This window comes from Sciurus vulgaris (genome assembly GCF_902686455.1).
Source record: "Sciurus vulgaris genome assembly, chromosome: 6".
Taxonomy (NCBI): Eukaryota; Metazoa; Chordata; class Mammalia; order Rodentia; family Sciuridae; genus Sciurus; species Sciurus vulgaris.
In genome coordinates, this window is record NC_136466.1 from 160,322,540 (window position 1) to 160,350,320 (window position 27,781).

The window sequence follows — 27,781 nt, forward strand, 5'->3', positions numbered from 1 at the left end:
GCAGAAAAAGTGAAGCAGGAGGTATTATAATACCAGACCTTAAACTATACTACAGAGCAATAGTAACAAAAACAGCATGGTATTGGCACCAAAATAGACAGGCAGACCAATGGTACACAATAGAAGACACAGAGACAAACCCACATAAATACAGTAACCTTATACTAGACAAAGGAGCTAAAATATACAGTGGAGAAAAGATAGCCTGTTCAACAAATGGTGCTGGCAAAACTGGAAATCCATATGCAGTAAAATGAAATTAAATCTCTCACCCTGCACAAAACTCAACTCAAAATGAATTAAGGACTTAGGAATTAGACCAGAGACCCTGCACCTAATAGAAGACAAAGTAGGCTCAAATCTTCATCATGTTGGCTTAGATCAGAATTCCTCAACAAGACTCCCAAAGCACAAGAAATCAAAGCAAGAATCAATAAATGGGATGGACTCAAACTAAAAAGCTTTATCTCAGCAAAGAATACAATCAATAATGTAAAAAGAGAGCCTACAGAGTGGGAGAAAATCTTTTCCACATGCACTTCAGATAGAGCACTTATCTCCAAAATATATAAAGAAATTACAAAAACTTTTCACCAAAAATACAAAGAACCCAGTCAATAAATGGCCCAAGGAACTGGACACTTTACAGAACAAGATATACAGGCAATTTAATAAATATATAAAAAAGTGTTTAACGTCTTTAGTAATTAGAGAAATGAAAATTAAAAACAACTCTAGGATTTCACCTTACTCCAATTAGAATGGCTATTATCAAGAACACAAACAATAATAGATGTTAGTGTGGATGTGGGGAAAAAGGCACACTTACATTGCTGGTGGAGTTGCAAATTGGTGCAGCCACTCTGCAAAGCAGTGAGGAGAATCCTCAGCAAACTTGGAATGGACCCCCATTTTGACCTAGTTATCCCACTCCTTGGTTTTTACCCAAAGAACTTAAAATCAACATACTGCAGTGACGCAGCCACATCAATGTTTACAACAGCTCAGTTCACAATAGTTAGATTGTGGAACAAACCTAGAGGCCCTTCAACAGATGAATGGATAAAGAAACTGTTGTATATATACACGATGGAATACTATTCAGCCATAAAGAATAATAATATTATGGCATTTGCAAATAAATGGATGGAATTAGAGAATATCATGCTAAGTGAAATAAGCCAATCCCAAACAACCAAAGGCCCAATGTTTTCCCTGGTAAGTGGAGAATGGTATAAATGGGGGTAGAGGAGGGGTGGGAAGTGACAGAAGAATGGAGGAACTTTAGATTATGTAGAAGGAAATGGGGGAGTATGAGAAATGGTGGAATGAGACAGACATCGTTACTGTATATACATGTATGATTACACAAATGGTATGAAGAATCTACATTGTGTACAACTATAGAAATGAATTGATGTACCTCATTTGTGTAAAATTAATCAAAATGCAGTCTGTAAAAACATAAAAAAAGAATTAAAAAAAAAAAAAAGAATTTTTGCCTTGTGACACCCTGGCTGACAATGCACAATCAGGATAAGCACACTGGGTTGATTGATGTCACAGAGCTATAGGCTGCCAACGTCAGGAAAAAGATCTTGTCCTGGACTGATGTGGAAATAATCGCAGTGGGTAAGGAGATCCAAAGCAAACGGTGACATGGAAATGCCAGGTAGGCACCCAAGAGCTCCACTGGGGCCAAAAGTTCAGAGCAGCAATTCCATGAATAGTAGTCACAGCCCCCTACAGCAGGCTGTCTCCATGTCTATGTGAACAGAAAGGTGAAGTTCATGCTGTCTTGGTCACAGTAATATGGTAAGGGGGTCATTTCTGACACTGTCAATTAAACGGTCAGGATTATGCAAAACCGCAGACATATTCAGGCAGAAAGGGGCTGTAGAAGTTAAGTCAGAACTCCTGAGTTGCTAACAAGGTAACACAAAGCCCCTTGATCTGACTTTATTAATTTTCAACCAGAAAACCAAATGACAGGAGCATTTTTGGACAACCTGCTTATGTAGTACATATAGTTGATCATCTCCATTGCAGAAGAATGTGGATATTAATTTCAAATGCCTCAGCATTTAACATACCTTTTTTATTTACTCAAGAAGCAAAATAAACACATGGTAGAATGTTAGTGCCAAACACATTGTTAAGTAAGTCACTTATTTGTTATAAAGGAATTTGTGACTTGGAAGTGCATGTCATTACAAGATTTTAGAAATTATTTTGAATTTATTGAAATTCAAAACAGATGAGCAAGTCATCTCCAAGATAAAGATTTTCAAAAGGTCTAGAAAAGTACTTTCAAAATAAAATAAAAAGTAGTTAACCTGAGAACACTCGTCTTCTCTTGCTCCTGTAACACATCATATCATATTCAGTGGCTTACACTTGAAGCTGTTACCTTACAGTTCTGCAGATTTCATCTGACCTGGGTCTTGCTGGGTTGAAATCAAGGTGCTGGCAGGGCTGTGCTCCTTCTGGAAGTTCTAGGAAAGATTCCATCTCCTGGTCTTTTCTAGCTCCCAAGGCCCTTGGCACTCCTTGACTCATGTCCCCTTCCTACATCTCCAAAATCAGCAATGTGTATCTCTCTGACTCTTCTTCACATTCTCCTCTGACTTTAACACTCTTCAGATTCCCTCTTCCACTCTTAAGGACCTTTTCAATTATACCAGGCCCACCTGGAGAATCCAGAATAATCTTCCCCTTTCAAAGTCAATGGGTTAGTATCTTAGTTCCAATTACAACCTTAATTCTCCTTTGCCACTTAACCCAACATAATCCCAGGTTCTGGGATTAGGATGCAAATATCTGTGTGTCTGGGACATTATTCAACCTACCACATGAGTTTCCAGTCATTAAAGATGACACATGTAAAGATAAGCTAAATATACCACAGTTTAATATTTTTGTGACAGTTCAGTAATTATCATTCAGTTGCCTTAATCTATAGAATTTATCATTTTTATCAAAATAAAACCAATTAAGCCGTTCAGATACAATAGTAACAAAAAAAAATGTCAAAGATATAAAACAAATTGTACAATATTACAAAGTAGTGGTTATTTGTGGGTATGTGTCAAATGTGTGTAGATGTAAAGTGTATACATTTGTGTTTACATAAACATATACATATACACATAATTTTAATGTTAATCAAATGGTCCTAGAAAATTAATATACAACAAATATTCCCCTAAAGGTGAGGCGTCCAACATAAGGTCATGTTTATGATTGACCTTGAACCAGCCCAGGATGAGAGTCTTAATAACACCAAGGTCAGAGATGAAGGAAGTCTTTCCAGGTCAGCAGCTTTTCCATACTTTTTTTCTTCTCACTTTTTTCCTGCTGTCCATACAAAATTTCCTTGTGTCTTAAAGGCCTGCCATTGTGGGAAGTGGCCAGACCTCTTACAAACAAGGTCAAACCACCAACCGCCAAATAAATCAGTGCAGCCGTTTCAGAGGAAATCACTGAAAAATAAAGGAAAACCACCCTCCACCCAGTGCACCCGTAGCTCCAGAGAAAAAGGTCCTGGTTCCTTCCACAACTGAAACACTAGCTTTGGTTTTCAAGAAATACTTTACTTGTAAGTGTGACCGTGGTCTTTGGCAAGAGCCAGCGTCCAGCCCACAGCAGACTTAAAAGACGGGAATGTGATAGTGGCGGTCGTTCTCGGTCAGCAGGGAGATCTCTGGCCACTCCCTGAGAGGCTCCTCTGGATAGCAGACTGCAAAGTCTCTGGAGTTAAACTTGAACAGTCGGAACACTTTTATCTTTACTTCAAGGGAGTATCCAAGTATAAACATATCAATCTGGGGATGAGATAAAAAAAGAGAGGTCACAAATACAAATTTTCAAATTCCTGCCTCCCACCATGTTGGGGGGAGTGTTCTGCAAGTTATAAAATAACCTACTTGTTTACAGACCCACCCATCAACCACTGAGTGGGCAGAGACTTAGGAACAAATGCCCATTGTGTGCAAGGAAGGGGAGCAGCGTAGGAACATCCCTCTAGACTAGTATGAAGAAATCGCGGGAAAAAGCCTTCAGAAAAGAACTTGAAAAAGAAAGAAATGTTCACAATTAGAAATTACACCCTTTTCCAACCAGCTCGATCTCATTCCAAATCAATTTGTCTAAAAATGTCAGATAACTTGATTTACCTTCTAGGAAAGCAAATCCCCAAGGAAAAAAAATTCTGGATTTAAACATTTTAATGATTTCTATTCATCCAAAATAGGTAACCAAATGCTTTCCTGAAGCTATCTCATTTTCCAACTGGACCTCTTCTCCCCTCTGTGTGGGAGAACCTGTGCCAGTGTGAGTGGTCAGCAAAAGCAGAACTGGCACTCGCTAGCCAAGGGTCTGCGGACACATGGGGCAACAAGCACACAGCGACAAGGTTGATTACTCTTCTTTTCCTCATCTGGAGAAATAGCATCAACAAACCACCTCTGCACTGCTGCTGAAAGTGAACCCCACAGGCCCGCGCGATCGAGTGCGGCCCTATCATCCTTAACCAAACGCGTGGTTCTTCTTCCCCATTTACCTGCTCTAATCCACACGTGTCACCTACAGAATTCAGGTGATTCATCATAAAGCTCAAAGGATCGGATGACGTCTCCCTGGAAAACAGGAGTCTAAAAAGACTGGGAATGATCTTGTTAGTCTTCATTTGTTCATAAACTTCAGTGACTTGATACAGCATAATGAACTTTAAAGCTTCATAAAGTTTATGTTCCAGAATGACATCAGAAAAAAGGATGTTACACATACTTCCTCTCCTGTGATGATCTTTAATTCCACTAAATTCAGTCCACTAAAAATACAGATGTAAAAGCGAAATTTAGAAGGGTAAACGTGAAGGCATACACCATTACACAGTTTTCTAAGTATTGATAAAATAAGCCAAAGATTAACAAATGAAAGTAGACCTTTAGCATGTCACTTCGTATCTTTTGGTGCTGTCTTTTTTTTTAAACTATAAGCATATGGCAATTGCCTGAATGTTTGTGCCCACCCTCCGGAATCCATACACCGAAAAGGAGAAACCTCACGATAACACTAGGAGGTGAGGCTTAGGATGGCAGTTAGCTCACACGGGGGAGCCCTCGCGAACGGGCTTGTGCCCTGATAAGAGGCCAGACGCTAGCTAGTTCTCCTGCCATGTGAGGACGTGCAAGAAGATATCCGTGAAAAAGGAAGGGGGCCTGCTCCCTGCTAGCACCCTGATCTGACTTCCACCTCCAGAACTGCAAGAAATAAATGCTTGCTGTTTAAGCCATCCAGTTTATGGTATTTTGTTATAGCAGCCTGAGCTGTAACACACACACATACAAATCTTGTAATAATAAACTAGTTTAAATATTTAAAAAAAAAAACACCACTTACTAGGTCAAGTACTAAGCAAGTCAGTTCTCTAAAACTGCTCAAGATAGCTGGGTTATCCAAAAAACATTCCTCCAGCAAAGAACACTCTTTCACGCTCACCATGCACCAGGCACAGCTCAAAGCACTCTTCCTCTATCAACCGAACATAATAATCTATAGGGTATATAGTATTCATATTTATCTTTTATACAGATAAGAAAACTGGCTCAGAAAGGCCAAAGTATTTCCCAAAATAACCTAGCTAGTAAGTGGTAGGCTAAGTATTCACTCCAATCACCCAAAAGCTGCACCCTTATTAAAAGGCAGGAATAACCATTAGTTACATTACTGCATTTGTGCCCTCCCAAGTTTTAATAGGGTGCATTCCAGAAGGAACTTGGAGAACCTCATCGGGAACTTGCACCACAGTTTTCTAGGTAAACAAAGGTATGGAATTGGTCAGGTTTCCAGGCCAGCACTGTCTTATAACAGGCCTAATTATCATACAGAACACTTCTCTTGTTTATTAATTAAAGGGAGAAAGAAGAGTTAGAATGGAAATTATCAGTTACTAAAAGGAACATTTCTGTTTGCACCTATTATTTCCCTAACATAAAGTAACATGCCTGACATTAGAAAAAGCTGGTTACATTTAGGAAATATGTTTTTTTCCTAGCGTTTGCCCCACCAAACGCTCACCTGCATTTTCAATAATTCCACACATTTACGTAATTTTCCAAACACGTTTGAACCTGTATACTTCTCAGGACCAAAACTGTACTGCTGGATCCAATTACAGCCTTGTGAAAACAGCAGTTTTTCAGGAAGCTTGAAAAGGAAGTAGATATCAACAATTAGTACCCCAACATTTAATATACGCAAGCTGGAATATGTCACGGCACATAATCTTATCTTATTTAGCAATCTTCAGTTTAAAAGACAGCAATAACAGTTAAGAAAAAGCATACAGTCATCTTTTTAAAAATTTTATGAATTAAGTGATTTTTAGATTATAATTTTGCTTAATCATTTCACAATGGATAAAAACCTAAATATAGGATTATGTCCATAGAAACAAAATTTTTTAGATAAAATACCATACTTCCTAGATGTTGGAAACTATTTTAGAAACTATTTTTAGCTGGGTGCAGTGGCAAATGCCTGTCATCCCAGTGACTCAGAAGGCTGAGGCAGAAGCATCACAAGTTCAAGGTGCGTCTCAGCATCTTAGCAAGACCCTGTCTCCATATAAAATTAAAAAGGGCTGGGGATGTAGTTTAGTGGCAGAGATCTCCTGGATTTAGGTCCCCAGTACTGCCAAAAAAGAAGAAAAGAAAAGAAAGAAGAAGAATGAAAGAAACTATTTTTAACCAAATGATGTTAGTCATACAACAGGGAATAGGTGAATTAAATAAGGATGCAGTCTGCACTTCAAACCTGGCTATCATTCAGCAGTTAAGAGCTGACTGAACCAGCATGGATTATTTAGCCTCATCCTCCACTATAAAGTAAAGATAACACTGTCCATTTTACAGGCTCTTGATGGGATTATATAAGACCATGGTGTATGTAAGAATCTACCCCTTTAGTCATCCAATACATTTTCCCACCTGCCTCAATTTGTTGAACCCAGGGTCCCTGTCATATTCTTTGTTCTTAGTAACTAGCAGCAGGGCAAGCACAATACATACCTGAGAAATATTTGCTGCATAAAACAGAATTTAAAAAGAAGTTTAGATAAAAGATGTTAAATAAAGAGTACAAACTTGTATGTGTGTATATGAGAAGAAGAAAGAGGGAGAGAGAGATCTAGGTATCTAGATAGATATCTATACAGACATCTAGACAGCTAGACATCTACCTCACAAACTTCATGTTTCTTTGCTTCTCTATCCTAGGTTAGGCACAGTGCATTAAAAATAAAAATTCAGTTGTTCATTAAGAATATACTGACATAGGGGCTGGGGTTGTGGCTCAGTGGTAGAGTGTTTGCCTAGCATGTGTGAGGCCCTGGGTTCAATCCTCAGCACCACATAAAAATAAAGGTACAGTGACCACCTACAACTAAAAATTAAAAAGAAAGAATATACTGACATAAACCATTAAGAAAACAATAAAACAAGCCACAGAATGGGAGAAAACATCTGCAAATCACATACCTCATAAAGTGCAGCTACTCAGAAAATATAAAGAATTCTCAAAACTTAACAAGAAAACAACCCAACTAAAAATGATCCAAAAATTTAAAAAGACACTTTTCCAAGAAGATAATATGAAGAGCAAATAGGGACACGAGAGATGCCCACTATCACTACTCACGAGGGAATGCAAACTGAAAGTACAATGGTAGCAGTGCATACCTATTAGAAGGGCTAAAGCCCAAACAACTCACAATACCAAGTGCTGGTGCAATGGGAGCAAGTGGAACTCACATGGTGCTGGTGCGAGTGAAAAATAACCAAGGTGCCTGGGAAAAGGGTTTTGTAATTTCTTATAAACTCAAACATATACCTACCAAAACCACCTGGCAATCTAACTTCTAGATATTTTCCCCAAAGAAATGTAAACAGGTGTTCATAAAAATCCTGTATAAGAAGATTAAAAACAGCTTTAATCATAGTTGTCAAGCACCGGAAACCCAGGTGTCTTCCAATAGGTGAATGGATAAACAAACCGTGTAACATTCACAAAAAGGAACACCACTCCACAAGGAGAAGGGAGGAACTGCAAGTTCACAGAACAACGTGGATGAACTACAAATGATTCTGCTACGGGAAAGAAGTCAGATTCAAAACGCCACACACTAGAGGGTTCCATTCACATGACAGGCTGGGGAAGACAAGACTGTAAGAGATTAGAAAACAGATTAGAGGTTGCCAGGTGCTGGAGCAGGAAAGGAAAGTGACTTCAAAGGTATACAAGACAATCTGTGGAGTGGTGGCAACACACTACTTGCATTTGTTAAAACTCACTTAGCTGCAGAGTAAAAAGTGGATTTTACTAGATCACCTTACTTGCAAAGGACAAATTTTCTCAAGAAAAGACAGGGGTCTTAAAAACAAATGAATAGGGGCTGGGATTGTAGCTCAGTGGTGAGGCACTGGGTTTGATCCTCAGCACCACATAAAAATAAATAAAATAAAGGTATTGAGTCCATCTACAACTAAAACAACGAACAAAATTGAATATGACTATCTTTCTGAGATGGTTTATTTTCAAACTACCTAAGAGATAGAGGATTGGGTTAAATGGCTTCTCCAAGTTCCTTCGATTTCATGATGCTCTGAGTACAAAGCCACCCTGAGAAGCCTAGGAGTTTCTGAGTTGTAGTTACTGTCCACATGACATCCCCGGGTCCCCAGTGTGAAGACATACCTTAACAATATCTTTTTCTTTCATCCAGGATGGAAAAGAGAGGCCTTGGCTAAATATCTGAAATAACACTGATCTCAGAGCATCATAATTATCTCTTTTTACTTGTCGAACACATTTAATATGGTGCCTCCAAAAGAGCTCCTCATAAGCCTATTAGCACAGAAAGAAAAATGCTTCAATGACACTGGAAAACAGAATAAAGACAGTGAATTTAGCTGGGTGCAGAGGGGCACACCTATGGTCCCCGAGGCTGAGGCAGGATAATTCCATTTGAGGCCAGCTGCCAAAAGTTAGAGAGACCTCATCTCAAAATAAAAAATAAAAATGGGCTGGAGATGTAGCTCAATGGTAACATGGCCCCTGGGTTCAATACCCAATACCAAAAAGAAAAAAAGTGAATTCAGTGAACACACTGAAAAAGTATTATTTTCAGTGAGGTATTCCTCCCAGTTAAAGTGGACAGCAGAAACAATGATAAAATTATGATTGTATATTGTATATAATTTAATTTTAAAATGACTCGTGTGTTAGGGTCTGTTCTAGATGACAAATCCTGGAAGTCTAGGGCAGGTCATTTTGGGCTAACCTAATCACAAAGAAAATTACCGCATGCTTTTTTTTTGCAGTACTGGGGATAGAACTCAGGGCCTTGTGCTTGTGAGGCAAGCACTCTACCAGCTGAGCTAGCTCCCCAGCCCACCGCATGCTTTTAAGACCATACAAAATGTACTTTAAATGTACCCCTCCCTCCTTTTTTTTTTTTTTTTTTTTGCTTTTGCTAGTGACATGATTGGACAGCATTGTTGGGAATATTTGCCAAGATTAATTCAATGGAAAATTCTAAAGCACCTCAAAATATTGATGTCAGGGTGCTGATTCCTTTCAGGAAGACACTCCACTGCACATGCAGACATTTAGTAGGCGGGCCAGGAGAGACCTGACAATGGAGAGGTGCTCACAGGCTTTCTGAAATCACAACCTGATTTACCCAAGTCCTAAAAGGCACAGATTTTTATGTTAAAGGCCTAATGCCAACGTGTAGTAGCTGTGTGACTTCTGACTTAAGAGCCACAATTGTTATTTGCATTCCATTTAGTATTGGTTGATCTCTGGGTTTAGTAAAGCAGAATGGAATGTTTTCTGATTTTGACAGTCTGTCTTCCATAACCTCTGTAAACAGACACACCTTCCTCATCAGTTTGGCACGGGGTGTTTCTCCTTTCCATTCTCTTGCACAATAACTGAGTAAATCAACTTCCGCCTCCACGCTGAGGTTTCCTGGACCAAATCAAAATAAAGGGCAGTTAATTTTCCCATTCCCCTCCCTTCGTGAGCCTTCTCTGCACCTTAAAAAATAAACATTTGCATACAAATATTTACTTTTGAATTTTCTCTGCAGATATCCAATCCACCTGAAAGATAAAAGGGAAAAATAATGTCAAAATCGTGCTTTGAATAGTGAGATATTTTTGAACTTTAAAAATGACACCATGACCTACCATTTCAGCCAGTGCTCTAAATATAAATGCAGCCTTCTGAAATAGCAGACGGTGGCCCCCAGCAGTGAAACTGCCAACATCACAGAGCCCTTTGCCATTCTCCAGGCAGTATCTAGGACTTGGCTTGTAACTAGTGTCCAGGAGTGAACTTGGTCACTTCCTATTAAAAAAAAAGAAAAAAAAGCACATCACAATTACACATCAGCTTTAAGGAAAAAATATGTTTACACACACACAATTTTGCTACAAAGTGTCAATCTTTGATTTACATGAATATTTTTATTTAAAAATTCAATCCAAAAATAAACACCTATTTCTCTCATAATCAGTGTCATATATAAGAACTTATTTGTCCCACAAAATTAAAGACTGATATTGAACATTAAGAGCATAGGCTTTACAATTCTGAATTAAAAACTTGCTTATACAATTTTATTTAGCCATGTAACTGTGGCAACCTGACTCCCCTTATCCTCATTTACTTGATTGTAAATAAGGGAGAAAATACTGATCCTGCTGAAATGAAATACTTAAGCACCAGCACAGTGCCTGACACACACTTGGTTCTTGTTGAATATCTGAATCCATGAACAATTACGGGGATTCAAATCGGCCCCAGGTGCAGTACAGGCAATCAATCCAGTTGGCCTCTAGGGATCCAAGTCTACCCAATACTATGTTTTTAATTCATTATAGGCTGTGATATATGGCATCTCGCCTTAGTAGCACAAAATAGCAGGAACACAGACATCACTTCCAGAAGGTGAACCACGAAAAAGAAGAGTCATGAGATGGCTCCAAATGTGCTGCTTATGATATAACACCATGATTTCTGATTTGACAAGAGGGAAAGCAGGCCTACAGACTCAAATGGTATACTTGCAACATTTTGCTGTGTTCAGTAGATTCCTAGTTCTATTCTGTGTGAGCACGTAAAATGCTGAGTATGAATGAGGAAGAGGACTTTGAATAATGGCCAAACCTCCTGGGGTTTGTTGTGAAATAATTTCCTCCACAGCACTAATTTACTAAAATTCCAGTGATCAACTAGTGAAACACTTTTCAATATGGAATCTACAATTTTTTTTTTTTTTTTTTTTTTTTTTTTTCCAGTGCTGGGGATTGAACCCAGGGCCTTGTTCTTACAAGGCAAGCACTCTACCAACTGAGCTATCTCCCCAGCCCCAATTTTGGTATTTTTGATCATCTGGACATTTGCACACTCAATAAATAATTTACCAGCAAATTAAAAAATATATATTTCTAGTTGCTTAAAACCACATTTTCAAACAAGTACCTATTTAGAAGAGTTAATTAGCTTTACAAATCATTGTTGTATTTACTGCCACCTAGAAATTTAGTCAAACATTTTGTGTTTAAAAACATAAGGCTGGGATTGGGGATATAGTTCAGTTCATGGAGTGCTTGCCTGTCAAGCACAAGACCCTAGGTTCAATACCCAGCACAGCAAAACAAAACAAAACAAAAAAAAACATAAGGCTATACTGCATTTAGAGATTTTTATTAATTGGAACAGTTTCCTAAACTTTGAAAATTCTAACACATGCAAACACTTTTCATACATCCTTAAATCCATGGAGAACTAGAATTGTGTCTAGGTAATAATTGCAGCTGTAAACATCACTGAGGTGGGACGTTGCACATAACTTATATTTTTCTCACTATAAATAAAGTCAGGCACTTTTCCTACCAGTACATACAGGTCTACATCACGCTTCCCAGTGAATGCATGATACTTCTGCATAGATGGTCCTGCATGGAAGTTACAGCTTACTAACAAATGTCCCCACTTCCCACTTCTACAAACAATGCTGTGGTAAACATTCTTCTCCACAGTCCTCCAGGAGTCGAGTTCACTTTTTTTAAAAGTATAATTTCAAGGAGAGGAAAAGCCAGGTCAAAGGGCGTGCACATTGTTGGCTTTGACAGTAGCTGCCTTCCAAAACAATTCTGCCAATTACCAGCACTCCCAGCACACGTGTGAAAGCACCTCTCTCCCTCAGCCCCAGCTCTGGTTAGAATTTCTTATTCAGGCTGTTTCTGTAAATTCACAAGATTGGGATTCTCCCGTGTACTGGCCATTCACCTTTCTTCTTCCCTAAAGGGGCTGCTCAGAGCATCTGCCATGAGCCGCAGGGTAGCGCTCTTCCGTGTGTGCATGTGGAGGGCGTGCAGTGTGAAGGCCTGGCTGCTGCACCCACAATGGGCACAGACTGCATTTGTCACAGATCATCTGACCAGCTGCATTCATTCGGGGTACCGCCCAGCCCCTCAGGGCACATCTCCTGAGCATAAGGCCTCTCCTGCAGCTACCCAGGCTCCACGGGGACCCGCTGTAGATGATGGCTGTCCCTGCTCGCACCCCATGCTCTCTTTCAGTATCTCTCTGCACACACACATACATATACACACACGCACACTCCCAAGTCTACATCCTCCTCCTCAAACCCTATCTACATACCCCAAAATAAGTGATATGATCAACTTACCAGAAAACAACCCTAGAATATAAGCCTGTACTCCCTCTACTCAGTATACCCACATTTTTGTTCAAATAACTCAAGCCAAGAAGGGCCAGGGAAGGTAGAAATGGGATGTTGGTGTGGGCACCAGGGAACCATCTGGAGGCAGGAGGAAGGGGACTTTGTAGGACTCGTAGTCATCAGTGACTGGGTCATGGTCATACATAACCACGTATAGGACCTGTACGAGCTGTTTGCTGATGTTACCAGAAGTGGGGTTTCTAAGGAGAGGAAATGCCATGTTTTAGCAGGAAAAAGTGTGGTTTCACTAGTAACTAAAATGTTTATAGTTTGAACTGCTACGTGCCAGCCCTGTGCTAAGCATTTTATAGGGCTTATCTCATATTCCTCTGAGCCACGCTGTGCACCTTACAGTAAGGAGACCTGGGATTCTGATGGGACAGTTACCAAGTTGGTCCTGCCCACAGAAGGGTGAGAAAAACAACTTCACCTCCCTACCTTTCAATCTCTAACCCTAGGAATGAAGATAACATAAGAAAGCATGGTACAAAGGGAGTGCTCAATGCTCTTTTTTTAAAAAAAAATTTGTTCTAATTAGTTACATGTGACAGTAGAATACATTTTGACACAGCATACACAAATGGAATATGACTTCTCATTCTTCTAGTCGCACAGGATGTAGAATTACATGGGTCATGTAATCACATATGTGCATACAGTAATAGTGTCCAATTCATTCTACTATCCTTCTTACCCCATCCCCCATCCCCTCCTGTTATGGTTTAGACATGGTACCTCTCAAAAGCTCACATGAAAGACAATGCAAGGTTTGGAGAAAAGACTGGGCTATAGTCTTCACCTAATCAGTGAGTTAACCCCTGATGGGATTAATGAGTGGTGACTGGAGGCAGGTGAGGTGTGACTGGAGGAGATGCTTCACTGGGGGCATGGAAATGGGGTGTATATTGTGTATCTGGAGAGTGGAGACTCTCTCTGCTTCCTGATCAGCACGTGAGCTGCCTCCCTCCGCCACACTCCTCAGCCATGACGTTCTGCCTCACCCTGAGCCAGGAGGAATGGAGCCTGCTGTCTACGGATTGAGACCTCTGAAACCATGAGCCCCCACATAAACTTCCTCCTCTGCAGTTGTGCTGGTCAGATCCTTTAGTCACAGCAGTGAAAAAGCTGACTCAAACACCTCCCTTCACGCCCCTCTGTTGAATCCAAAGTACCCCTGTTCTTCCCTAGCCCCGCAGGTGAACTTGTCACCGTCACCACATCACAGTACAGGGAGCATGGAGCACTCACCTCTCAGCACTGCTGCAGGGTTCAAAGGAAAGGCCAGGGAAAGTGCTTAGCTCAACATCTTTCACATTATTAAGTACCAAATACACACTAATTATTATTTTTACTCATTACCTGAACCGCCTTTACAGTGGAGACAAATCTTAGGGAGAACAAGATTAAATAATTGCTGAGAGGACTCAGCCAGTAAGGGGTAGAGCTAGACCCCAAAGACAGGACAGATGCAATGTGAGAAGACGCCTGCCTTAGACTTTGCTGTACTACCAACTATGGAGCTGAGTAAACCTTCAAGTCAGGTTCGGTGCGGCAAAGAGAATTAAGATGCTTTCAAAAGAAATTTTTTTTAAAAATCAAAAAAGAGAAGGAAACATCCTACTGACAATTTGCAAAACAGTATCATGATGACAGTTCAGGCGATCTTCTGAGAGGAACCTCATTTTCCCAAATACAGCTGACTGAGAGAACATTTTGCACATTAGAATGGTCAGACAGACCCCCTTCCTGCTAAGGAGAATTCGGCCATCACCAGCCCAGCAACCTAAACCCTGACCCAGAAGAAGTGCGCAATCGTCTAAGGAGGTCCTGGCGCTTGGCAACTGGGACTTGGTGAAGTAGGAAGAGAGTTCCACTTCTGCATGCTCAGTCACCCTGGTAATGGAAAGAACAGAAGGGAGGTGGGTGGAGCAAGTCAGGGCAGAGAAGAATCTTTAGGAAGTGTGGGTTGCAAGAGGAGGCACAAAAGAGAGGTGTTGCCAGGAATTACCGAGTTGATCCTTTTTGGTGTCTGTCAAGAGACACACAAAAAAATGAAATTCCTTTTTAATCCTCTTGCACGGAACCACTTGGGTGGTGGCTGAAATGCATCTACATATAAATGAGTCAAAAATACAATGACTGTATTTCTGTTCCATTGGGAAACAGCTTAACCACATCTTGTGCCTCCTCTAGCCACTGGCATCAAAGCATGCCAAGACCCCAGCCCACACAATCAGAAGAATCAACGCTCCCGTCGTTAAGATATGCCTGAGAAATTATACCAGGACCTCCTAAAACCAAGTGTGACTATCTCAAACTAAAAGCTGATCTGTGCTCACTCCAACTATGTATGGCAGAGAAGACCACTGAGAACAACTTTAAGAAGGCACTACTTTTTGTGATAAAATTCTACATCATTTTTTTCCAATTTGCAACAACATATAACATCATCGGAGTGATCCAAACAGTACAACAGGAAACCAGTTAAAAGAAAAAAGAACTAAACCCTGAAAACAAAACTAAAAGATGCTGAAGAGCCAGAAAAGAAGCGATCAGCAGTTCTACCCAGGGCTGTAGGCTCCCAGTGGCGAGGATGTCACATCTTGATCAAGGACACTCAGCAGCACTGGGTTTGCCTCTGAAACTTCCAAGGCTGCTCATTCTTTCCCTCTACTTCCTCATCAGTTGCCACGCCATCTTCAACCCCATCTACTTCCCTTCCAATCCAATTCAGGGCACAACACGCAGTACCAAGGCGCTTCCTTCCTACATTGTCGACACCATCAGCCGCTTCCAGCCCAGGGACTTCCTCCTAAGCCAAAATAGTCTATCAAGGACTATTAAGGCGGCCAGGAAGGAGGACATCAAGCCTGAGCAAGAAGGGTGGAAAAGGCAACCTCATGTAGACATGAGAGGAAGTGAAGGAACAGACATATGGTAAAATCTCCTTGTTTAAAATTTTTCAGATAAAAACACTACATGTAACGAACAAAAGGTATTTCTATCTGCTTCAATGACACAGTATAGTTAGGAAGAAAAAAAAACCCCTCCTAATGTTTGAAATGGTGAGGGTAGAAGACTTTCTATAGCTTTTATATTACAGTCATTAATTCTGTTCAATTAAGAAAGGAAGTCCTTCCAAAGTACTGAAACCAACTACAAGGTCAGTATCAAAGAGGAAGAGAAACATCAAGTGGAAGTTTTTTGTCTTGACTGTCGTGCCCAGTAAGACATTCAACTCCAGCCTGCCATGCGACCGACTCAGGCTGTTAGCACAATCTCCAGAGATGGTGCCCATCTCACCCAGGGCTCCTACAGTACAACAGGAAACTGCTTCCTGCCTAACACGACAGGATTTTGTGTGTATGCTTTTAATAACACCATAAGCCAGAGTTGTCTTCATTTTACTGGGCACACTTGTAGGAGTGTTAAAGGGTACCTATCTTTTAAAGGCAAGTTGAATTTTTTACTTGTGTGTGGGGTTTTTAAAGCCCACCCAATGATAAAAATGCAAAAGTTGCAGGTGACGCAGGCTACCATCAAAGTGCAAGCTGTCATTCCTTCTCCAAGAAGTTCAGGACCACTTTATCTAACCATACAGGCCTCCCTGGCTGGGGAGAGACACTGATTTTGTAGAAAGTGTAAAAAAAAACTCACATTTGAGGGGCTGGTGTTTTGGCTTGGCAGAGGGCACTTGCCTAGCACATGTGAGGCACTAGGTTCAACTACAACTAAAAAATTTTTTTAAAAAATCTCACATTTTCTGGTTTCAGGACCTCAGACAAATCACTTGGCCTCCATGACAAGAAGTCACCCCAATGGCCAACACGGTGATGAAACAAAATTAAATTAAAAAATCACTATTCGAATGTAAACTATTTGGCTGGGTTCCTACTACAGTCTTCCACCATCTGTCACCCAACCAGTGCTTAGGTACCTGGTAGCTGGGAACTCATTCCCTCTGGTGGAAGAGTCCATTTCCTTTTCTAGAATATTTCTCTTTATTGATCAAAGTCCACCTTTATTCTATGGACATAGATTAGGCTCACCCTGCAGGCCAGGCACTGTGCCAACCGCTGACACTACAATCATGAATGTAATAAGACTGGACTCTGGCACGGACTCACAGAAGGACCTTCTTCAAGGAAAAGAGCACCACTGAGGTGACCTCCAGGGTAAGGAACGCAGTTCGACAAGCGACATAACATGGGGACCTGACCTGGGCCAGGTTGAGGAAGGACTCCCTAGAAGGTGAGACTGAGCTGAGCTGGACAGGAGCTCTCAAGGCAAGGAAGGCAAAGGGAGGCTAGAGCTGCCAGGCCTTGCTTGATCAGCAGGTGTAGATCCCAGTCAAGGTGCTGAGGCTTCATCTGAAGAGCATGTAAATACCCTGCTGGGTTTTCAGAGAAAGGATACTGTGATCAAAACTAAGCACAACCTGCACCATTATTGCTTGGGGTTATGAAGAACAAGTCTGGTTCTTCTTCCGGGGACAACCTTTTATATCTTTCACGGAATGGTAGGCTTCTTTGGGATGATGAAGCTGGAATGCCACTTGATTTCCAAGCCTTGATCCCACCCAGCCCCTTGCAGACCTGATCCTCCCCCAATGCACCCTCAGCTCTCTGTCCACACTACGTAGGTCTATTCCTCGTATTCTTGTCTATTTCCCTATGAGCCCACAAACACCTTTAGGCAAATGTTGAATCTTCTAACTTTTTTGAACTTCATAAAGGCAAGAGTTTCATCACAGTTTTGGAGATTTATGGTTAGAAAAAAAACCCTAATGTTTGAAAGGGTGAGGTCAACAGACTTTCTATAACTTTTGTATTTCAGTTACGAATTCTGTTCATTTAAGAAGGGCAGTCCTTCCACTCAATAAAGTGTTAAAACCAACAAGTACGAGATCAGTTATCAATGAGGAAGGGATCCACCAAGTGGCAGGTACCAGCGTGGCTCAACTCCAGTAAGAGTCCCCTGGAGGAAGTAGGAGCGTGAGCAGCAGGAAGAGCTCACATCCCAGACAGGAAACCATGGTGGATCCGGGCATCTGAGGAGCTGTCACAGGCAGGCTTTGTTTTTGAGGTGAACAGAATGAAGTCCAGAGAAAACCAGTGGAAGTTTGAACTTGAACCCCACCTTCTGACAGATGGGCAGTGCCCTCTCACTAGCAGCATCACTACTTTCCCCTGATAATCCATGTCAGAAAATGGTATTCCTCTTTGGATTTTCCCAACCACATAAAAATATAAAACATTCTTAGGTCATAGGCCATATAAAAACAAACATCAGGCCAGATTTGGCCTATGTGCTTGCTGAATCCAGTTCTAGATTCAAATTGCTGCAGCCTAGGATTAGTATTACACAGCGGCAAACAAAAAACCAAGAGGCCAGCCACTCACAACGCACCTGCTGTCCAGAGTCCGCTGGACGTGGGCCTGAGTCCACCTTCTGAAGGGGAGAGCGGGTCGGAGCTTTCACCTACCATTCTCTAGCTTCCCAGGGAAAGGACTCTCCTGGAGGTCAGGCCGTGGCCTCCCCATGCCTCCCTTTCTCATTCCAGTCCTTCCTATGGGCCAGAGACCTATGTGACTGGCAGGTTCTGAACAATATCCCGGAACTGCTCTCTCAGTCCCTTCTCTCCTCCCTGAACCTCCCTACAAAAATGGAAAGCTGGGGCCTGCCCTCTCCTTGAGAGGAGGCCTGGCCTCCTAGCGGGGAGTTCAGCATAGGTCTGCCTAGCAAGCCTGTCTGGCCACATGACCAGGATGTGTGCGTTCTATCTCATTAAGCTGACTTATCAAAATTAGTTTCATCTCTGACTCCTGTGCCCACCTTTCCTCAGGGACGGGAAGGGCAGCAAGGGCTATCCAGATCACATGTGTCATTTCGGTGCACACATCTAGCCCCACCATAAGGATTAGGGCCTCGCATTTATCCCTCGATTTCCCCTGACTGGACAGGGCTCACTGACCTGCAAGGGCTTTTGTGGCATCTTCTCACAGCTCTGATCTTTGCCGTCAGACTTCTAAGTTCTGACACAAATCACTGATGAACATGTTGACTAAAGGTATGTTTATTTCGCTTTTGTCATAGTGGTAATTTTCACATTACCCAGAGTCATTAGGGTACTGTTGCTAATGGTTACTAATCCTTATTGTTGGGCTTCCCTTCCCTAATTCTGTTTTCTACTCTAGTTAGAGTGGTTTGGTATTTTTTTTTTTTTAACATTCAATGGATGTATCATCTCCTATTTTAAAAATCTTTCCATAGCTTTTCTTATTGTAGGAAAGACCCGCATCCTGGCAGCCACTGAAGTGAAGTGTAAGGGCCCCTAGACAAGATAAGAGAAAGGTAAAGAACAGTACATCATCTGCCATACCCTCTGAGCCAGAGGCCTCAGGAGCTGGTTCTTCAGTGACCAAGAATATCAGTGCCAGTCAGTGCTACACACCAAGATTCACCAGTTACCCCTCACAAGATACCCCTGGGACCCAGGCAGAAGCTCGGATCTGCCCTCACTGGAGTTCAGAGTGATGTTTCTGTTGGGAGCACACACACAAGGCTCCTTGGCCACCTCCCTTTCCTTTCGTGGACCCATCTACCTCTACACAGGCCTACAAATCTGCTTCCCTAAAAAGAAATCCGTGAACATTCAAAAACAAACTCACTGTACATCATAGAGCACTGTTACTCAAAGTCTATGGTGCAGCAACATCAATATCACAGCAGGATGTTTAGAAATACAGATTCTCAGGCCCCTCCAAAGGCACCTCTGCATTCTCTCAGGATCCGAGGTGAGCTGTAGGCATACTGATGTCTGAGAGACACTGTTATGAGACAGAGAATCACATGGCTCCTCCCGTGGATTTTCTGATTTACTGAGCCAGGCCCAGTCGTCTGTCTCTTAAGTTCCCAGTAAGTTCAATGTATTACCAGTGTTGAGAAGATGCTATAGGCAGAGCCAGGGTTTCCCTATCCCTGGCCTTCTGTTACCTCAAATACATCACCAGATGTCAATTAATCTCCAAATAATTTCATCATTAGAAGAAACCAAACCAGATAAAGAAAAATCTAGCTCACAGGTCAAGTAGCCCAGCTACAAGTAAGCACTGCTTCTGTCTTGTGCCCCTTTTCCCTTTGGCCATGCGAGGGGCTACTTTAATTAGTCAATTGTTTTCTCTGGCAAGGAGCTGTGCCTATCTAAAATGGAACTTCTCTGAAATTAATCATGAGGAAAGAAACCTGATCACTCAAGGGGCCTCCAAGGAGTGTGGCCGATTCATGGTTTGCCTGGGACTCTCCTCAGTTTTAGCACTGAGAATCCCATAACCCAGGAACATCCTCAGCACCAGGTAAGCTTGGAGAGTGTCACCTGTCCACGGCCCTCTTCAGTCGGAGGCCTCCCTCCCTCCCTCTCCACCTTCAGCCCCCCCAGAGCTCACGCTCGCCTCCTGCCTGGCTTTTCCTGTGCTGTTCCTCTGTCTGGAACATTATTCCCTCTACTCATGGTCTAGTTCACGCCTCCTCCTGCTCTCAGCTCAAATGTCACTGCCCTGATCCATTCCTAACCCCCCGGGCCGGAGCAAATCCCTGTTTTCCTCTTTCCAAGCACACACTGTCCTCTTTCAGCACTTGTCTCAGTTTATACAATTATGTTTGTGCTTGCCTGTCTCCCTGTGTAGATGGCAAATGCCTTAAGGACTGGACTGTGTCTGTTTTCTCTCTGCCTTCTCCATGCCTCGGCACAGAGAAGACAGTTAATGAACAAATCCATGGAGTCAGGATCCCTCCTGTGTCTTTGTGGCAGACTGCCAGCTTGCACCAGGGTCTGTCCTCTCGTCCTTTTGTACAGACAGAACTCTGAATTTCAGTCAGGCCCAGGGCTGCTCAGAATAAAGGGCCATTCCATCCTCACTGGGTGCTGCGTATGCCTGTGGACATAAAATCTGGCCGAGAAGTAGGCATGTGATTTTCAGAAGTGTTCATCAAGAGAGGCAAATTCCTCGCCCTTGTTCCTCCCTTATAGCTGGAACATAAGCATGATGACTGATGCCCCAGCAGCTGTCTTGGACCAAAAAGTGACTATGGGCAAGGACGCACAGTGGAGACACGAAGTGGAAGGAGACTGAGCCCTGGACACCAAGGAACCCGTCCCAGCCCTGGGGACCTCTGAGCTCTGCAGTGAGAAAAACGGACTTATTCTTCCATGGGAGGTTGTTCTGTCACTCCACCCACCTGGACCTAACTAATGCCTCTACCTGGGTAGTCCTGCCCAGTTTTTAATGTGCATGTCAGAAACAGCAAACCACCAGTGTTCTCTCTTCCCTTAATCACACCACACAGACACAGAGCAGGAAGCGAGAATGTGAAGTGGCCACCTGGTGGGACAGTTTCAAGGTAGTGCAATGAGGAGGGAACTCAAAGTCTTGACCTAGGGAGCTGGTGACTCTGGACGTTAACTTCCTCCCCTATGAAAAAACATAAGGCGGCCAGGCCATTAGCCACCACCTCCCTCACTTCTCTACGGGTCTCTTTATTTTAATGGTTTCAGAGTTACGTGGAGGAGCAGTCACGCTGGGGCACACGCGCCAGCACTGAACAACTGTGAGAGATCACTGAGGTTCAACTAACTCGAAACTTTACTCGAGGCTAGCACCACAGGGAAGATGGCCTAGACAGACGAGACACCAGCGAACGCTCTGCTCCTTAGACGTTCAAGCTTGGTTCTGCAGAGCTACGGAACCTGTTGGCCTGAAAGCATGGGGTTTCCATGGAAGTGACCAGTTTCTAAAAGCAAGAGGAAAAGAAGGAAAAGAAGGATGGGGAATGGGGGCGGGGGGAGAACTGAACCTACATGTCGCAGGCTCCAAATTTTGAATGAATGAATCAGTGAGGTACATATGGGAGAAAACGCAGGAATAGGAAAAGACAAGTAAAGGCTATCTGAGTCCTCCACTGTGACAATCAACTAAGGACCCAGGGGCTGGGGATATAGCTCAGTTGGTAGAGTGCCTGCCTCCCAAGCACAAGGCCCTGGGTTCAATCCCCAGCACCGCAAAAAAAAAAAAAAAAAAAAAAAAAAAAAAAAACTAAGGACCCAAAACTGAACAGATATTTATAAAACAAAATGAATGAATATACCATGGAAAACTGATCAAGCAAATTCTCTTAAAGTGATTTTTATCTTCAGATTTCAAGTCTTGATCTGTCCCAGGTACAAACCAACATTTATATTAATGTCAACTATGTTTCCATCTCAAGCTGAGTGGCAAGCCTACTCCTCAACTACAAACCGAACGCTAAGTTCATTCTGCAAATGCCAAGTAAAATAACAAACAGCCATGCTGTCACCCACATCGTGCTTCCAGCACTTCATATCTAGATGGGGGCCTGCACTGGAACCAGTGAGTCATCTCTCCTACTTCCCCTTTCCTAGCAGCCGTCCTGCTCACTTGTACCCCATGCAAGGGGTCGACTCAGAAACACTCCATTTTCCTTTAATTTTAGACAGCTCACAGCAAATTGAGGCCTTGCGACAGAGCACAGAACAGCCTTGGTGTGCCAGGCATCATCCTGCCACCCAGGGACCGAGGCTCATTACCAAGCGAATACAAATTTAGTTCACTTTTCTTCAACTTGGAAGGCTAAATGCTATGCCCTGACTTGGAGGACAAACATAAACCGTTCACAGCATGCCCTCCAATGAAGAGCCACCACCAGCTCCACACCATGTCCATGCCTGTGCTTTTGGGAACTGGTTTGCCCCCACTGAAACTGTCCGCAACCTAGAGTGGACAGGTGCTTATCTAAATCATGATGGGAACAAGAGGGTGATATGCTTTTTTTTTTTTTTTAACAGTCAACCCTTGACTCTGAATGAGGTTCCATTCTCCCTGAATTGGGGGAGACACTCTTGAGAAACTGACTTCCATTTACGTCATTACTCCCTCTGATAGACTAACCCTAAGGTCCACTGAAAACTGGTAACTGAGCGAGAGAAGACCGAAATAATGAGGTTTTTTAAATTACTATGCCTACTCATCAACAATTCTACAGACTCAATTTCACAGTTACAAGGTTGAAGCAACAACAAAAGATTTGCTATGAAATTCTGAATTTATAGATTTATTAAGCACAGCATTTTATGTGCTACAGTTGCTGATATTTTTATTTCCGAGGAATCCCAGCAACAATACTAACAGACAATAGTCTTTCGTCTCCTAGAAATGAACATAAACATTTTATCATCATCTTAATTTAAACATGATACCACCTGTCCATTCTGGCTCCAATTAAATGGGAAAGTTAAAAGGTAATATACGTAGAACAGAAAAGGTTATTGGAAAAGTGAGAACACATAGAAAAACTTCTCTCCTGAATTCTTGTGAAGAAACATTTAACAGTTCTTCCCTTAAATTAATTACAGATCAGATCAATGTGCACTTGACCTCAATTCTGAAAACGGATTGTCTTACTAAGTAACAACATTCATCAGAGAACACGAAGAAGCGAGAAAAGAAGGATCTGCGGGTCAAACATACTAGAGCAACAACTGCTCTGAAAGTTAAGGAGAGACTTTAATAGCCACACAGAAGGAACCCCATGAATACAGGAAGCTTCACTCGGCAACGAAAACTTTCTTATAATATCCCTTCTCCTGTTCTCCAGGCCTGTGAGAGTTACCTCAAACACCAATGGTGTAAAAATGACAACCCAACTTTTATCCAGAGCATCTTCAATGTGCAGAAGTAACTTTGAGAATTATGGAGTGCTCTCAGGTAGAAGCCAGAAGTGTTGCAGGAGACAGAAGCAGGCAGGTGGTTGGTAAAAGATCTGTCATTAGTTGAGGCCCAGGCCAGGGGTCTGAATCCTGGTCACCACTGTAAGCTGGAAACGTTGAGTACATACACAACAGTTCTGAGTGTCATGCAGTGATGGTTGCAAAGATTAGATAAGACTACCAAGGATCAGTGTCTCTGTGCTCAGTGCCATCAAGCAAACTCAAATGACCACTGCCTGTGCACTGTGTGTGCAACAGGCAGGCACACAGGAAGGTGCTCAGCCACCCTAGGGAGCCAGAGAAACTTCCCTGATGAACCTAAGTCTACCTTGGGTTCTAAACCAGGTAAAAGGTCATTTTCAAGTTAAGACCTGTACTCATCAAGAACTTCTACCTAGAAAGACACATGGTATCAAAAAGATACATTTTATTAGATATTTATTCATCTCACAGAAATGTAAGACTAGATATATAAAAGTAGGGCAAATGAGTAGCAAAAAAAAATATCAACTACGGGACCCTTTAATTTTAAGCAGTCCATGTGTGTGCCTGTACACGTGTGTTCAGCTCCTTCAGAGCAAAGGCCTTCCTGGTACTCGTTCAAGAACCAGCTCCCATTCTCTACACACCTTTGGCAGCCCACATTGATGGGGGAGTGGATGCCCCACACTCCCTCCTCATGCCCAGCCAGCTGCTGGGTTAATAACTTCCCATTTGCCTTCTCGCCCTATGAACACAGAAGTGCTCACCAGGTAAACTCACCTGCGTGCCTAGCGACTACCTCTGATTACCCATGGGAACAGGCCAGAGACTGCTTATGGTGGGCCAGAAACATCTGCTTCATAAAATCAGTCATCCCTGAAGGACTTTGGAATAATGGAACCCACGATAATGAACAAACCTTTTAACTGGCAGGAAACCTTAGGAAGGAGGTGGGTGACCTTGTACAAGTTTGTGCATAACTATCTTTTTCTTCTTCTCCTTCTTTTTTTTTTTTTTTTTTTTTTTTGTAGTGGAGATTTAACCCAAGGGCATTTTTCCACTGAGTTATATACACAGCTGTTTTATTCTTTTCATTATGAGTTGGGTCTCACTAAATTGCTTATGCTTAGGGCATAAGTTGCTGAGGCTGGCCTTGATCTTGCAAACCTCTTGCCTCAGCCTCCCAAATCGCTGGGATTTCAAGTATGCACCACCACACCCAGCATAACTCAGTTTCTTAAAATGTGGATAAACATAGCAGCAACCTCAAAGTATAAGGAAATGACAGCAATTCTAACAGCAGCAGCTAACACTGGAGTGCTTACTACGGGTCATGAACAATCAGAACAACTTCACACGTAATAAGCGTACTAAGACACAAGCATTAAACAATGTTGGCCATTACCATTATTTGAAAACCTTTGGTTTAGCATTAGACCCTTTCCCCCAAACAAAATCTCACCTAGAACAGAAACAAAACAAACAAAAAACAGAACTGTTCTGAATACAGCTGGAGAGTATACAGCTGGTTGATAGGTCCCACATTCCACACTGAACGTTCCTTTCTCTAAACCCCAACCTCTGAGGACCATCAAGGAGTCTGCTGGTTCCTTATAATATGGTCAAAAACATGACCACTGCCACTCAGATGAACAGTGGTGGGGAGAACGATAGCAGGGCCTGAATCACTTAGGATAGTTAATGAACCTGAAGCAAGAAGACTGAGGATGAGTGTGGGCTGCTTACATTCCCTCCTCAAACACAGGTTTACCAAGGGTCCTGAGAACTATGGATTAATTCCAGAATCTTCCCATATCTCCTCACCTTCCTGATAGCTGATGGTGTCTTCTCTGGGTTTTGAGGCACTGCACTAAATGACCTTCAGTCTCTTCCTTGTCCAATATTCTGATTCTGACAGTGACTTCCCAGTGATATGGTACACAAATGTTTAATCCATGATTCTCAATATCAAAACATTTTTAACAAGAGTGAAAATGACAATGGACCTCTTTCTATCCCTACATGCTCTGTGGGTTTTCCTTTGTGGTTGTCCATTTGTTTTATTGTCAAGTGTTACTTGGTATTACTTGCTGTTATCTTAAAAGCAAATCTACATCTCTCTCATACCAAAATGGTTAGGGGTAGATTAAAAAAAAAAAAGGTCTCCATCCTAGCTTGTGCGACTGATATTAAAACTACTGGGTTTTGTTTTTTGTTTTTTGGTTTTTTTTTTTTTTTTTTGCTAATCTACCAGAAGAGAAACTATGCTACTAAGTTTTCTCAGAATTTAGAGAAAAAAAAATTTCCCATAATCTGATCCTTAGAATCATATTGTTTTGGAGAAAAAAATTTCCCATAAACTAATTCTTCAATCACATTCTTCCTCTGCTCCACACTAACTGCAGACCCCATGAGCTGGTGCAGAGGAAAGACTTCCTAGGCTCACAGCACTGGCATACCTTGAACTTGGTGCAGAGAAAGGAAAAATTGTTGGCAATTATGTTAAGCCCAGAGTAGGCATTTTACCACCTCCCAAACCAGCTTTATCCAGCTGTGCCTCTACCTGCACTTCCAAAGTTCCTTTCTCTGCCAAACTAAGGCGGGAGAAGAGAAAAAAATAACATAATAAAAAGTTCAAATGAATACACCCACAGGAAATATTTGGCTAATTCTATAATGACCCAAGGTGCAGAAAGGTTAAAAAATGAGTTCATTCTCCGAGCTTCTGAGAGCAGGAGGTAAATCAATCACAGAATTCTACACTAGGAGGGGTATGGATAAGTTAGCCCAACACTCATTTTATGGATGAGGATGTGTAAGTCCTGAGTGGTTGTGACTTCTACCCAGACACTCTTGGCCAAAATGATGTTCAGACCTCATGTTCTGATTCCCAGAATGGTGTTGTTTCCACTACCCCAACAGCTGGCTGAGCGAATTAAAAGCTCTGCCAGGACTAAACAGCAGTAATAAGGACATTAGCACCTGCCAACTTCCCATAAACGCTGCGGTACCTGAAACCCAGACCAAGAAAGAGCACACTCCCCATATTCACTAATGAGCTCACACTCCTGGCACGGCCACCAGAGAAATACAGAAACAGGACCATCAAAACCGAGAAGCAGCAAAGACCATCTTCCTTGGAGTTGGCAATCAATTGCAAGGCACAGCCGAGGGATGGGATGGTAGCCACCCTTCACCTCTGGTCTTCAGAGCGGGCAGGGCCCAGGGAGCAGACCTGCAGGCTCAACCTGCTGCTATACTGCGCTGCTGCTCTTGCCCTTGGTGAAATCTAATTTTTTCTTAAAGCCCGAGTTTTCTGTTGTTTAGCAAGTCTTGATTGCTGCGAAGGTGTGGGCCACATCCTCTGCCAGAAAGGCGCGAAACCAGGCAACTTCCCTCCTACAACAACCGAGATCTCAGAGAGGACCCGGGCCCCGCGGGTCCACGCGCCCCGGGGCTGCTCCCGCGGGACCCGATACCCGCTGCTACCCGGCCCCCACGCAGCAGTGACGCGGCCTTTCTCCTGGCAGGAACCTGCCACCCGTCCTGGGCAGGCGCCCCAATCACCTCTGCCCCCGAGGGGCACTCGGAGTGACCCCCGTCGGACAGCAGCTGCAGTCCTGCAGGTGGGGTGCCCGCCCGAGCCCAGGTGCGCCCGCCCTCCCCACCGGCTCTGGGGCTCACGCGGGCTCCCAGGCTCCGGGGACCTCCACCCTCTCGGGGTGGCACCAGGTCAGCGGAAGCTGCCCGGGGCCCCCGCCCGCGCCGCGCCCCGCGCCCCGCCAGGCCCCTGGACCACCTGCGGCGGGAGCGCGAATCCGCGCCCGCTCCCGCGCCCGCGAGGGGCTTCTCGGCGCTGCCATGCCGGCCGCGCGCTGCGCGGCGTGGGCCGGAGGTTCGGTCAGACGCGGGGCCGCCCACGGGCGCCGGGGCTCGCTCCCGGGCTGCAGGCGGCGCGGGAGGCGCGGGGCGGCGACGGCCGTCTGTGCTCCCGCCCCGGGCACTGACTGACGCTCCAAGCGACCAATCAGAGGCCGAGGCTAGGGCTGGGGGCGGGGCCTCCGCGCGCCGTCGGGGTCGCAAGCCTGAGCTGCGCAGGGACGTCTAATGCTCGGGGATGGGTCAGAGGGTGCTGGTGGCGTCCAGGCTGGGCCCGCGAAGCTTGCTCTTGGGGCAACACCCTGGCGGTTTCACAG

The 27,781-nt window shown here is 43.2% G+C and overlaps 1 protein-coding gene across 1 annotated transcript; it reads right to left on the reverse strand.

The window, feature by feature from the left end:
* Positions 1-2,889: 2,889 nt before the first annotated feature.
* OTULINL (OTU deubiquitinase with linear linkage specificity like) lies at positions 2,890-27,547 on the reverse strand. Its single transcript, XM_079144583.1, has 8 exons — positions 27,385-27,547; positions 10,257-10,416; positions 10,138-10,169; positions 9,944-10,035; positions 8,758-8,907; positions 6,082-6,210; positions 4,562-4,831; positions 2,890-3,824 (listed from the first exon to the last, which is right to left on the reverse strand). Exons 1-8 carry the CDS (start codon positions 27,446-27,448, stop codon positions 3,651-3,653), a joined length of 1,071 nt encoding a protein of 356 aa, XP_079000709.1. The 5' UTR covers positions 27,449-27,547; the 3' UTR covers positions 2,890-3,650.
* Positions 27,548-27,781: the final 234 nt, after the last annotated feature.

Coding starts and splice junctions, on each gene's coding strand:
- OTULINL (XM_079144583.1), bottom strand. CDS start 27,448: ATGGCAGCGCCGAGAAGCCCCTCGCGGGCGCGGGAGCGGGCGCGGATT. Junction 10,170..10,256: donor TTAGAGCACTGGCTGAAATG/GTAGGTCATGGT, acceptor TTTATCTTTCAG/GTGGATTGGATATCTGCAGA. Junction 3,825..4,561: donor ACACGTGTGGATTAGAGCAG/GTAAATGGGGAA, acceptor TCTCATCCCCAG/ATTGATATGTTTATACTTGG.